Below are 15,156 nucleotides of genomic sequence, written 5' to 3' on the forward strand. Positions count from 1 at the left end.
ACGTGGAACATGGGGTAATATGGTTTGATCAAATTATATACCCACATCCTGGCGTTGGTTTTTAAATGTAGCCGAGAGGCATTGGTGTCAGCCATAGGTGTGAGGTGCAGCGCTTCTTTCTCTTCTTGTCCGTATTTTGGCGTTCTTACTCTTGTCAGTACAGAGAAGGTAGGTGAGATATCTCTGCTTTCTGTCAGTGACTGGAAACATCAGTGTTTAGATTCAGTGGTTGAACACCCATTTCAAAGATCTACTGCGTTCTTTAAAAAACTAAGAAATTAATAAGAAAATTATATGCATAAGAATTTATATAAGCATTTATTATAAGCATATAAAATATCACCGGTGTGTAAATTTTGAGATAGATATATACAGTGGTGCCTTGGATTACGAGCATAATTTGTTCCAGGACCGTGCTTGTAATCCAAATCCACTCTTAAACCAAAGCAAATTTTTCCGTAAGAAATCATAGAAATGCAGACAATTGGTTCCACACCCCAAAAATAATGATTTATTATTCTGAATAACATGTATAACAAATGAAACAAACATTCAGAAACAGCTGAATATGTGATATAATAAGTTACTGTACAGTAATGGAGAGGATGGGAAACACAAGGATTGACAGAGACTGCAGGGAGCATGAAGGAATGAGCAGGACAGATGTGGGCACATACATGCAACACTCTCTGTCCAGGAAGAGAGGGGTTACAGCTATGGAGAGATTACCTCCACTGTCCTGTCCCCTGATGTAAGCCCCAGCCTGAAGTGGATCTGCTATGATTTGGAAGGTGAGGGAGACTTCCATGGTCAGAGTACAGGGCTGTAGACCCCACTGTGCAGACCATGCCGCTCCCACCCAGTACCGGGAGCTCTTAAACCAAAGCAATGCTCTTAAACGAAGTCACAATTTAGAAAAACTGTGAGCTCTTAAACCAAAACGCACTTAAACCAAGTAACTCTTAAACCAAGGTACCACTGTGTGTGTGTGTGTGTATGTATGTATGTATATATATATATATATATATATATATATATATATATATATATGTGTGTGTGTGTAATATATATATATATATATATATATATATATATATATATATATATATATATATATATATATATATATATATTACCATTATTATATATATTTTAAGGATACACTGGTACTAACCTGTATACAGAAACCACTATGTCTCCTATCACAATAGCTCTATTTATATCTCCTGTGAGGCCAGCGAGAGCTGTAGTTTGTTTTGTGGCAATTTGTTGGCAAAGCTGTGCCGCCCTGGTATGTGGTATCCTGTGACTCTGAAGTCAACTTTAAATGTCAAGTCTAATGGCGCTTTTGTGAGAAAAGGGCCAACGAAGAATAAAATCCAGTGTGTGTTTTAATGGTTCACTAAGCCGTCATGCACCTCTAATTACCTTCACATAAAAGACCTGTTGGCCAATGGCTGATGTAAAAGTGTTTGAAGAGTCGGGCTCCAGAAGGTGAAATGTCACAAGTCGTTTTCTTTCTCCAAATACCACAAGGGCTTTAATGGAAGCCGGTCAGCGGAGTGATACTTCAGATACTTAAAAATAGCCAAGTGGGTGTATTTGTACAAAGCCTTCATTATAAAATGGGCCTAACCGTAATGCTTATTGCTAACTTCTATGTTTAACTGGGGAAATGTTGATAAACTGTATAAGGACCATAGTGAACTTCAAAGCAGGTGTTTAATTGGCAGAAGAGTAAATCTCATTTACCCAATAATCTGCGCATATAAAAGGCCCAGCAACCAGCCGACAAGTGAGCGAATATTAATTGGCTTATTTGGAGCCATATAAATTATCATTGACAGCTGCACATCTCTATGTCTAAAGAGGAGATGCAGCCAATGCATTTAAGTAAATACACAATAAATTAAAGGGGCATTACACTCAAACCTAAGTTTTCATTTGTTGCTGCCCATGGAGAGACTAACAATTTATTCCATACTTGTTATTATCTATTTAGTCTCCTTCCCCCAGTTATGATCTGCTGCTTTCTGCTGAAGACAACAAAAAAACTGTGCTTGAGCTTTTTTCTTTGTCATCCCTGCCTGACTGCATCTGCAACTTTTGTAGCTTTTTTGTAATGCTAAAAGGGCTAATCTGAGGTCAAGTTGCTGATTAGCTCACTGTGATTATCCCTCCAGCATGACAAAGTGGCTTCAAAGTTGCAGATAGGGACTTGTTTACATCAGCCGTCTGATGTTATAGGCAAAATAGTCAACAGTTCTGGGTTGGGCTGCCAGTAACTGGCTGAGCTGGCATTTCTTGCAGTGTTACCTGTCAAAGCAGTTTGCAGCAGGGATCAGGTGTCATGGGAATGGCAAGGGTCAGGACAGGTGAACCTCCCTGGAAAACCACAGGCAAATTTTGATTTGTTAACTTGTGATAACACTGAGATGGACAGGCCTGCCTCCAGTAATTCACCCCGCCCTGAAGAAGCTGTCAGAGTAAACCCCTATATATACATCTTAGGTCAGTGCTGTATTTTTAGCAGAGAAAGGGAAGTGTTGTAGTCAGGATATATGACTTCCAACAAGTTTATCTCCATCTGGCCTGTTCTAACCTTTGTTTATTTGGTCTCTGGCTCATGTAGAGTATCTTATGAGCTGTTCATAGACTCATCAGCTCCGAGCTCACAATACTGGTTGTGGTTTACAGGGCTGATCCAGGATTGGTTGTGCAAATCTATGAAATAGTTGACTTATGAAGTATTGTAAGATTTGGCAGCGTCCCCAAGACGTTTGTTCTCAGAACAGCAATGTCAGGCTTGGCAGTGCCTAAGTTTGGAAGCCCGAGGATCAGGGTGGGAATGAGTAATGCAAAGAAATTATTCAAGTGACAGATTTAATCGGTTAAGTCCCGGTGATTGATTTCTGTATTTAATTTTTTTTCTCCCCCCCCCCCCCCCCCCCCCCTCCTTCCTCCTTTATGAAGTGAGCAATGCTGAAATGTCAGAGTGGTTGAAGTCGGTTAAGACTCTGGGGTGAAGCGTTTCCACTTTCCAGCGTCACTCACATTAAAATAATATTTGTTTTTCGACTGTGTCACAGCAACACTAAAAAGTCAGCTAGAGGGCAAGGCCGGTCTTGTATGGAAGGTAAATTCAAGGAATTAGGCATCAGCTAAATCCTCCTTTACTGTTTGACCAAAGTCTCTGGTGACTTGTTCAGAGTATTCCACTTACAGATCCCAATGACTTTACGCTATGATGAACTTGCTGCTTTCATGTTTTCCTCTTGGTGTTAGAAAGCTTGCATGTAGATAATCTGGAAAAACTATTCCAACCTTTAATAAACCTTCTTTATGATAAATCTTTAGCAAAATTCCACGGTTTATTTTGCAATTACTTTTGGCTGCAATTATCTAGTTATTAATAATTTTATTATTATTACTTTCTACTGTTATTATTAATCGGTGCGGACATAGTGCAGCAGTCTGTCCACACTGTTTTGAGAAATAAAGAAGTCTTTCTTAGAAGTATCACATCTATGTTTTCTATATGAATACTAATGATGATATGCTACCGTGTTTCCCCGAAAATAAGACAGTGCTTTATCTAAATTTTTGTTCCCAAACAGGCACTCTGTCTTATTTTCGGGTGGGGGGGGGTGTTGTTTTATTTCGCACCACACAAGCACGTTGAAGGAGAGGGCTGAGCGGCACGGGAGCGAGAGGAGGGGTGAGCAGCATTGGGGGGGAGGGGGAAAGAGGTGTGAGCGGCACGTGACAATCACAGGGAGGGAGGGGGTGAGCGATGGCGGGTAATGGTGGACAGCCTTACTTTTGGGGGGTGTCTTACATTGGGCTACTTGGTAGATTAGTTGGGGTTTCTTATTTAAGGAGCATGCCTTATCTTCGGGGGAAACACGGTACTACTACTAATACTAATATACTACAACTACTAAATTTAGGTTAGGTTACTTATCCTGGCTAGATTTGGACTTTAGGTCTGGCCTGTGAGGCACTTCTGTTATCCTGTGCTGCTATATTTGGCATTTTTAAGAGTTTTAATCAGTCAGGGTCTGAGTGTTTAGACTCTGACCAGTCTCTAGATATCACTGGCGGAGGTGTGCGGTAGCAGTACGATACTATTACACTAAGCGATTTTTTGACGACTAACGATAAACTATCTCAAACGACCGCTATGGCAAACAACCCGAAATCGTTCGCCCAATTAGTTACTTATGATCGTTCTTGCGATCGTTTTGATGCCGCTATTGCGTACGTTTCAGCTATGACTTCTTATTACACCGAACGATTTGCGATCGATCAAACAATAAAAATAGGTCAGAGTTCTATCAAACGACCAACGATTTCTCATTGGTAGTTTAATCGTTGTCTGCTATTACACGAAACGATTATCGTTTAAATCCAAACGATTTACCGTTTTTTTATAACGATAATCGTCCCATGTAATACGCCCCTTACTCTATGGTTTCAGCTGCATTACATGGGCTGCATTAGAAGTCACGATCATTATTTGTGGCCGTCATTATCAATAGACTGCCTCCTTTTCCCGATAAACGACGACCCGTTTAGTAATTTAGTATGAAAACCTATTTGGAGTTAATACTATTAACCTCAACGTTTTCTGATATACCCAGCAGTCTGCAAATTAAAACTATTAGATTTTTTTTGTTGTTTCTTTTCTCTGTGAGATTCTAGTTATCACAAATGGTGGTTATCATGTTAAAAGAGAAGTCTATCAGGAAATGACGTGAATGGCCAGAGTATCAGGCCAGCTGTGCTTGTTTTGGCTCCTACGGCTCGGGGAAGATTGGCATGGTACGGACAGCCTTTTCTGCTTAGCACTTACATTCTAAGTATTATTGTACACATGAGGAATGCATTTAAGCTATGAAAAGGAGCTCTGAGACTATTTACCGTCATTTTCTAATTTCACAGAAAAACTCATCCATTTTGCAGCGTTATTAATAATGTTTTCAGCATTACTGCCAACATGTCACTTGGATACCGACTCCCACACAGCCGGTGTGGCGTGATGTGAGGCCGCTATACGCTTGTCTCCTTCAGTGATTAGTTACCCAGGGATTATCTAAACAAATGACCTCATGTTCAGCGGTTTTTAGAACCGAATGCGTGCAAATTGTAAATCACACTTTTATAGCAGCTATTCTTATTATATAAAGCAAAGCCTCTCTACCACAGTCCTTAAAGCTTAAAAAGCAGATTGCGTCAACCGGAGGCACACACAGAATTTCAACTTAGAGATTCAGGAATCTTGAAAATTGTGACAGACCATGTGTGCGATAATGTATCAGGCTGATTTGGTGTGTAAATATAAGTGAGCAGTGGAATGATTCCCAATCCACTTTGTTATGCATCCGGCTGTTCTGGTGATTTGGCACATAACCATACTTGCTGACTTTTGAGATGATCCCATTCTAGGGAAAAAAAAGTGCAAATAAAAACTATAATTATGATATCAAAATGTGAATCTGAACCTTAACGCTCAGCATTTGATTCCATGTGACTGCAGAAGTTGGATGCTGCCTTATGGAGTCCTGGAAAAAATGGACACATCCAACTTCAGCCACGGGGAATCAAGGGGGAGCATTCAGGTTCGGGTAACATTGCCGAACCCGAACATTTTGACAGGTTCGCGGACCGCTACTTAGGACTGCTATGGAGAGCCAAAAAGCAGGAGGTCTCAGGCCACATGTGGCTCCCAAGCCATGTTGGAAATATTTGTGTTGTGGATCCACGCAAGATGGGCCCTTGTGTTGGAGGTACAGGAGAAGGGATAAACATGTAGATACTAAAACGAGGTACTCTGCATAAAAAGTTTAATTAATTGCTTATAAAGTTTTATTATAAAGTGGAGCTCAAGAAGCATATACAGATGTAATAGTAACATGTCCGTCAAAAGACCTTCATCAGACTCAAAACAGAATAGTTGCGCTAATCGGTATACAGTCAGGAATATCACTTATAAGCCGCTAATTAAGTTTTTGAGTGGTGAACATCAGTATGAAGGGTATGTCTCTCAGATTTTTAAACATTATTTTATGTTTTCTTTGTCTTTTCTTCAAAGGTGGTCAGGTTGAGGAAGTTGGCCCAGCAAATTGCAAACTGCAAGCAGTGCATTGAACGCTCAACATCCCTCATCACCCAGGCAGAGCAGTCTCTGAAGGAGGCAGACCACGCTCGCTTCCTCCAGTCAGCAAAAAGCATCACTGAAAGGTAAAGTGCTTTAGTACCTTTTTACTGTATAATCCAAAACAAATTCCAGCTACACTATAAGCAACTTTGGGGCAAGTAAATTATTTTTTATTTGTTCTTGGTTCTGTATTCTCCTGGTATTCTTCTCTTACTTTACTGGACATGTAAACATGGCACCTGCCAAGGGCGTAACTACCACCATAACAGCCATAGCGGCTGCAATGGGGCCCACCTGCAATACACTGGGCCTCCTGAGCTGTCATCATACTACTAAGGGAGATGCCCACCATGAGGGACACTATGTACTAAGGAGGGTAGGATACTAGGAGGGATGCCTATTTTGGGGGACACTATCGGAGATGCCTACCATGAGGGGCACTATGTACTAGGGAGGATAGGATACCTATTTTTGGGGACACTATGGGAGATGCCTACCATGAGGGGTATTATCTGAGATGCCCAACATATGCTGTCTACCTGGGGCGGAGGACTTAAAACAGGAAAAGACCTACAGTGGGATGAGGGGGAGATGGGGAATCAAAAGTTTGCTATAGGGCCCAGCCCTTTCTTGTTACACCACTGGCACCTACCATTGGCCACAGCAGAACTTCAGTTAGAACCTCAGCATAGATTCTCTACTACTTTCTTCTTTCTGCTTCACCCCAGTCAGTGACATGACCTCAATCTTACCAACCAGCCCCATAGACTTATTGTCAGACTGGATGTCATTTTCTCAGTAGGTGCCGTGCTTCCACAGGCCTACAAGCTGATGTCACTACATTACCATTAACCTCCCTAATCCCTGGATCCTACTCCACTCCATGGAAAGCCTATGGAACTTCAACCTCTTGATTTTTAACATAAAATACCGTATTATAATGTCGGCTTGTATTATAGTTGACGGACACTTATTGGAGCAGATGATATATGGTCTACTGTTTCCAATCTGAATTTTGTGTCTTCCACTTAAACATGGCCCGCCATTATATTCTAGTCTACAACAGAAACTGAATCTGATTTTTGTTTAATGCAGTAACATGTTTGTAGCCAAGATATCTTGGAGAGTTATGTGACATATGTGTACAATTTATCAAGAAAACGTTCCCAGGAATTTTGAAGTTGGCCTTTAAAGTCACCAGACTTGGCTCTTCGATGCATTGTTTTCAAGACAAGCGAAATAGAGATCAGCAGGGGAGACTTAGAAGATTTTCATCATAGGAAGCTTGAAATTTAGGGTAAATTTTAGTCTTAAATGATATCCCTGCTATTTTTTATTTTATTTTTATTTAATATCTGTGGCTACGAAAGAGCATACATTAAGCGTAATGTATAAAAAAAAAAAAGTTCTGTTGATTTTGAAACCGGGAAAGTTATGCAGAAATGCTCCATCTGCAACATATTCAGACAAATATTAAACTGTTCCACTTGCGACAACTACTTTTATGAGGAACAGCTGCCATACGATCCTGGCATTGCTTTACGCCTATATAATCTTACTAGTGTGCCCCTAATAGTAGATGTCAGGCAGTCCTTTTGTATATTAGATCGTAAATCTCCTGGCCTAAACCTAAAGTGAAGGGTCCGCTGCAAAAAAAATGATGGGTGACCTTTGTTGTTTTTTCCTAGGTATGTTATTATAGAAAACATAATGATGCTTTTTGCAATTGATAGGACAAAGTAATGTAATAATGTTCACATGTTTATGTAAGAGAAACATTGTTTAAAAGGAGTGGTTCAAAGAGAAGCTATCAGCAGGTTAGACGAATCTAACCTGCTGATAGCCCCCGATAGCACTTATCTTCCTCCTTGGCTTCAGTGCCGCTCCAGAGCACTCTTAGGAGTACTGCTGTGTCATCCGTCCTGCCCCTTCTAATGATAATCAATGGAGCGGGCCGGCTGGATGACACGGCAGTGCTCCTAAGGGTGCTCTGGAGCGGAGTTTACCCCAAATAACAGTGTGTGACTGGAGCAGAGGAGGAAGTTAACACACATACCTTCCTCCTCAGCAGGGCTATGGAGTCGGTAAGCCGCAGCTCCGACTCGAACTCAGACTCCTGAATTTTATCAGGACCGACTCAGACTCCCAAATCTGACTCTTGCTCTTTCATAAATGGCCAGTCGTATACCAGGGGAGTTATTTATATATATATAAATATATATATATATATATATATATATATATATATATATATATATATAATTATAGAGAGAGAGAGGGGTCACACAGTGATATAGAAGGTCACTGTGGGGGCACGCAACAGTACGCACGCACACGCACACAAACAGCTTGCTGCAGCGATAGCATACACACACACACAGCCTGCTGCAGCTATAGCACACACACAGCCTTCTGCAGCCATAGCGCACACCACACACACACACACATTCGGCTTGCTGCGGCCATAGGACACATACACACTCCAACTCCGACTCCAGCTTAAACTAGCTCCGACTCCACGACTCTGACTCCACAACCCTGCTCCTCATCGTCCCTGGTGCTGTAGGGGGCAATCAGCAAGTTAGATTTATGTAACCTGCTGATAGTTCCCCTTTTAAATTTCTTACCTTGATCCTCAGTGACGTTTTTGGGAACTTTGTATATTATTAGATTTGTACATGAGCCAGGGATGGGACTACTGCCCTCAGTTTACAGATCCACCCTGGCCGGTCCTCCTAATGAACATTAGGGCGGCACGCTGCAGTGACATCACTCTGGTGCTGCTAGCACCAAATGAATATTTATTAGGAGGGCGGGCTGTCCAGGGGCAAATTAGTGCACTGAGGGTGGTAGTCCTTCCCCCAGTTCACCAAACTTACATAAATACTAAACGACAAAGTTCCCATAAACTGCGCTGAGGATCAAGATCAGAAAATGACCTTCATCCTCAGCGCCCCTTGTGCTATAGAGACATATTGGCAGGTTAAATGCTTCTAACCTAGTGATTAGTTTTCCTTTAAGTTAACTATTCACATTAGATGATTTGGGCATGCAGGGTTTTTGCTTGATCCTTTTGTTCCTAGGGAGATAAGCTGCTGCCAGTGGTTCCTGGCATAACCTTACCGTGAATGATTGGCCGGCATTTGTGTTTGGGAGGTCTGGACAGATAGCTGCCAGCAAACGGTTGCCCAATACTTATCGTATGTGTATGACTGCTTAGTCTGGTCTAAGTTTATGCCAATTTTATAATTTCTGCCCCAGACTCTCTTGTTAGATGACAACATGTTGATCCTCTGTTTTTTTTTCTTTGTGTTTTTTAGAGTGTCAATGGCAACTGCATCCTCCCAAGTGCTGATCCCAGAAATTAATCTGAACGACACATTTGACACATTCGCATTGGATTTTTCCAGAGAGAAGAAGCTGTTAGAATGTCTTGACTATCTCACAGGTAAAGGGGCGGTCAGCTGTGACTAATTTAATCATTCATATGAAAAAAGCTGATCATGATTCACTTCAGCAGGCTGTGCCTTGTGACGAGGAAATAATCAGGTTGAGGACTGCAAGCGGAATTACATCTTAGGGTACAAACACACACAGCTTATACGCTGCGTATTTACTGCTGCGATACGCAGCAGATACGCAGCAGATTAGATCTAAATAACTGAACACAGTATCAAATCTGCTGCGTATCTGCTGCGTATCTGCTGTGTGTGTTTGTACCCTAAGGGTACAAACACACACAGCAGATACGCAGCAGATACGCAGCGATACGCAGCAGATTTGATACTGTGTTCAGTTATTTAGATCTAATCTGCTGCGTATCTGCTGCATATCGCAGCAGTAAATACGCAGCAGATATGCTGTGTGTGTTTGTACCCTAAGGCTGCATTCCCACGTTCCGTGATCCTGACGGATCACGGACGTGGAATGCATGTACCGGAGTCCCCCTGCGCCCGGACAGCATCTGTAATTAGATGCTGGGAGCGGGGGAGACTGTATTCATAAGCGCTGCGCTGTAATGAATCAGCCGTGCGGTGCTGTTACTACGGCGCGGCGCTTATGAATACAGTCTCCCTCGCTCCCAGCATCTCATTACAGATGCTGTCCGGGCGCAGGGGGACTCCGGTACATGCATTCCACGGATCACGGAACGTGGGAATGCAGCCTTAGTGGATCCATACTAGTTCTATCATTGCAAGCTGGGTTATAAATGGGAAATTACAACATAGGTCTGACAGGACCCTGACTGCAGTTTCTGATTCCGTAGTGTATGGAAAGTTACATTTGCCTAGTAGTCACACCAAATGTGTGCACATTCAGAGTATACATGATTACATCTTTTCATTTGTTGGTTCATCGCATGTTTTTGACATTTTTAAAAACTGTCATTTGTCATTCAATGTTGCCCTGAGTGACAGAAGTAAGGGCTGCATGAACAATCCAGTGATCATTTGTGCAGCCCTGCCGACACGACACTGAGCCATGTAATAGACTCGGTAAGCAAGCGCTGGTCTAAGAGAGACCATGTTAGGATTAGGGAACTGGACGACATGAGACAGGTGATGCCCTGGCACCTGTCCCCACTGTCCCTCTTTAATTGCCTCGACTGCCTTAGGCGGCAGCAGACAACTGGTCTACAGTCCTTAGCCTGTACAAGTGTGACACAGAACACTGACAAAACAATCAAAAAACAAAAATAGCATGGTCAGGAGTCCGGGTCGGCAACTAGTGGTCTGCGCGGTACAAAAACGTAATCCAAAGACTAGTCAAAAGTCAAGCCAGAAAGTCAAAGATACCAGTATAACGGTCAGCACAAATGCTAGGTCAAGACATAACTCATGGTATGAGGCTCTATCGCAGGCAAGGAATGGTAGACGGGAGGATACTTCTGGAGCCTGGAGTCCCAGCCCCAAGTGTCAGCTGCCAGACAGTGATTGATAATGCAATACATATGTGCCACTCGGCCTGGGGACGGGGAAGCCACGGCTAAAAAGCAGGACGCCACCGGGCTCCTAGCAACCTGGACAGCCGGTAGATAGATATATATATATATATATATATATATATATATATATATATATATATATATATCTATTATAATTAATATCTCATTAAAGGAGAAGTCTGGCAAAAAAATCTTATTTAAGTATTGTATTGCCCCTCAAAAGTTATACAAATCACCAATATACACTTATTACAGGAAATGCTTATAAAGTGCTTGTTTCCCTGCACTTACTACTGCATCAAGGATTCACTTCCTGGATAACATGGTGATGTCACTTCCTGTATAACATGGTGATGTCACTTCTTGGATAAAATGGTGATGCCACGACCCAACTCCCAGAGCTGTGTGGGCTGTGGCTGCTGGAGAGGATGATGGCAGAGGGATGCTCAGTGTCCCTCCAGTGCCCTGTGTCCCCCTGCCATCATCCTCTCCAGCAGCCACAGCCCACACAGCTCTGGGAGTCGGGTCGTGACATCACCATTTTATCCAGGAAGTGAAGTGAAGTCCTTTAAGTTCTGACACTCGCCTTCGCATAGGTGGCTCCAGACAAGCTTTTTGTGGAAATCTTTGCATACCCATTTGTAACATGAGACAAAAATTAGCCGGGTTGATAAATCTAGTCCATAATGTCAAACACTGTCTATTGGATACCGTCCTATCAGTATTGAATTATTAGGAGCCGTCCCTAGATACAGGCATTGCTAATTATAACTGCAGGACATAAAACTGTAGCTCAAAGTCTTATAATTTTCTTCCTAATCGGTGACAATATTATTCCTCCTGACAGCTCCTAATCCCCCGGTGATCAGAGAAGAGCTCTGCACAGCATCTTATGACACAATTACTGTGCATTGGACGTCTGACGACGAGTTCAGTGTCGTTTCCTATGAGCTTCAGTACACTATATTCACTGGACAAGCCAACGTAGTCAGTAAGTACATTCTTTGTGTCTTTAAAACCGGACTATTATTATGAAAAACAACTCTGAGCCATCATACTGTTCTTAAAAGATGGCTATTCTCTATGGAAAAAAAAACTTTTTCTCCTCCAGAAGGAAGAAAACTGTGTTTTAGTGCCATCTATAGGTACCTACCCATTAAACGACCCATTAAAAAGAATCTTGAAGGTTAGTGATTTCAGCCAAACCAGACACACGTCTGCCCTATATCCATATAAAACAGGGTAACGGTTGGCTGGTCAAGAAGCCTTTGATGAAGCTCTTGGAAGATATTTATCCTCCAAGCAGATTTGTCTCTTTTACACGATCAGAACTCATTTAAAGAGGCTTTACACAGCTCAAGCAATCACTGGCCAGGCCACACGAGTGATCACTGGATCGTTCATGTGAGTCTTTAGGGTAGGGCTACTTATCCATTCCCAGATGCATAACCAGAAACCACTGTGTCTGGCTGCCTGGTCACATGACTCGTTCAAGTTAGTAGAAAAAAAAAGTATTATATAATACAGATGCTACTATTTGTCTTTTTCCTGTAAATTACGGACCCTACGGACAGGGAAGCCCTATCATGCTATGTTTCCCTGCCCCGCATGATGTATCAGTATCATGCCGGCAGCAGGAAAACTCTTTGAATCTCTGCGGCACTTTAATAAGGACACTACACTGTCACTATAGTGCTGCAGAGATTCAAAGAGTTTCCCCGCTGCCAGTATGATATTGATGCATCATGCTGGGCGGGGAAACATTGCATGACAGGGCTTCCCCATCCGTAGGGCCCATAATATACGGGAAGTGGGAATGCAGCCTTACACAGGCCAGTTATTGGGAACAAGCTTCCCCCGAACACTCATTCAACCAATAATCTGCCCATATAAAAGGCTATTTTTACATACAGTAAACTAAAAGCCAAATACAACTGTAATTTTCAGTAAAAATTGAACATTGTGTAAACATATTGAAAAAAGGCTGTATTTTGCAAAAGCAGGTCGGAAATAATGAGCATGTTTATTATTTGAACAGCCTTAATCGGTTATGGCCATTATGTGTGTGCACTACCGGAATATTTTCTATTGACTTCAATGGAGCGTTTGATTGTATTTAAAATACAGCTATATTTTTTGCTAAAAATTATGGCCATATTTTGCCTTTATTTTACTTTGTGCGACCATAGCCTTAAGAATTTTTTTTTTTCACTAGTGTCACTTTATATATAATCATCCTGAATTTTAACAAGGAGAACTAGTATCCCAAAGATCTCCATCATATTCTCTAAAACTAGTCCCTCATTTGTATTGATAAAGAGAGAGGATATTGACTTACAAAATTTTTGCATATTCTTTCCTAGCATTGCCTATAAGTCTTCCTCCATGAGCTGGAAAGTTAGAACCAAAGAGCTCTTTTGACTTGGTTAGGGCTACAAGGAAAATGGGCAAAGAGTCCATTGGAAGAATAGGATTTGTTGATTCCAGCTCGGTGCTTTGTGCTAATATTTTATGTTTACTTATTTTTTGCTATTTTGAACCCACGCCAACGACTAATTACTTACTTACTTGAATGATGAATGAAATTGGTGTAGACAAGCAATCCTTCTAGTCAGTGTATGTGTTAATAAGATTTCCTTGTCGGGATGTGCTAATTGCCAGGCTTTGAAGGTGGCACAGCAGGAAGTTGTCACCTACCGCCCTCCACTATAATTACCGCTCAGTGTATCATCTCTGGAATAAGATAATTACCACGATGGAAGGATCCGGTCAATGAAAGTTCACTTTCTCGTACAGAGATTTAAGCAAATAGGTGGTAAGATGAAAATAAAACCCATCTTATTAAAAACCTAATTTGGCCTATGGTTTAATTGTGAAAGTAGCTATTTTTAGAAAACGACACTATAACCAGTTGGTCGTGATGTTCAGGAACAGTGAGCACATTGTCTGTTGAACACTCGGAAATGTACAATAATCCATAAATTCTATGTCAATATTTATTTCATAATCCGTATTTATAAGCTTAATTTTTGTATCTGTGTGGCGGTACAGTAAGAATGAAGCCCTTTTTTGTTTTTTGGCTTGGTAAATTTTTTAGTCTCTTGGTGAATTGCATCATTAAAGATACTGCCCCCCCCCCCTACTCTATTTGTGGTTCTCCACACCATCCACAAGCTTAGATGCTGCACATTTGACATATACCTGTATAAAACTAAAATAGCTTAATTTCATTGGTGGACAGTGGCGACTAGGTGGGGGCTTCATGACAGTTGGACCCTCTCGCCAGCCCAACTACCACAAAGCCCCACCCAGTTGACACTGTTAACCGATTAAATGAAACAAGAGTAAAGGGGGGGGGGGAGGTGACTGTATCGCTTTAAGCTATTGGATGAACAGTTGTTTGGCTATCAGCTATCTTGCTTACCTGCTCCATACACATGTACACTTGGCACAGACAAGTGTATAAGCGTTTTTGATGTAGAGAATGGGTGTCTAAGCAGCTGCCAGTCTCATTTGGTGGCAGCTTGAAAATCCAATCGAGTCATGAGGACACCACACATGTTAGATGGTCAGTCAACGTGTAACTAATGTGTATGGCTAGATTTAAGATCAACAAGGATTAATTCCCATTGTCTATATTGCCAATCATGTTACCATGCTAAGGATACTGGAAAGAGTCAGACATTTAACACCAGATTTATTTTCATAACTTCAAAGATGCTTATCAATGTGCTTTATTCCAAAATTTGACGTGCAGACACTGGAAGATCACATTGCCATGGGGGAGGTTCCATGTCCTGCTAGTTACATGTACAGGCCCTATGCTAATTAATAGGACTTGACACAGAACTCATGGTGTGTAGGACATTATCACAACATCTTCTGATATCGGCCACATCTGTATCTTAAATAACAACTATTACATTCTAAATATCATGCATCCCTAGTTGTTGTTACAACTCGTAGGGATGATGGTGGTTTGCCCGAAAATCCAGTACACATTTATGTATGTGCACCTTCGGATTTAGAAAACATGATACCTGCCATTGGG

At 41.6% G+C, this 15,156-nt stretch overlaps 1 protein-coding gene across 3 annotated transcripts in view; it reads left to right on the forward strand.

Annotated features, from left to right (window-relative positions):
• Positions 1 to 15,156, forward strand: part of MID1 (midline 1) — a 357,475-nt gene that overhangs the window by 305,898 nt on the left and 36,421 nt on the right. For all 3 annotated transcript variants that reach the window (XM_069945012.1, XM_069945010.1, XM_069945011.1), the window contains exons 5-7: positions 6,095 to 6,243; positions 9,481 to 9,608; positions 11,953 to 12,096. In XM_069945012.1, coding sequence (XP_069801113.1) covers positions 6,095 to 6,243; positions 9,481 to 9,608; positions 11,953 to 12,096 — 421 coding nt within the window. The remainder of the gene's footprint in view (positions 1 to 6,094; positions 6,244 to 9,480; positions 9,609 to 11,952; positions 12,097 to 15,156) is intronic.

Source organism: Dendropsophus ebraccatus, chromosome 11, assembly GCF_027789765.1.
Source record: "Dendropsophus ebraccatus isolate aDenEbr1 chromosome 11, aDenEbr1.pat, whole genome shotgun sequence".
Lineage (NCBI taxonomy): Eukaryota > Metazoa > Chordata > Amphibia > Anura > Hylidae > Dendropsophus > Dendropsophus ebraccatus.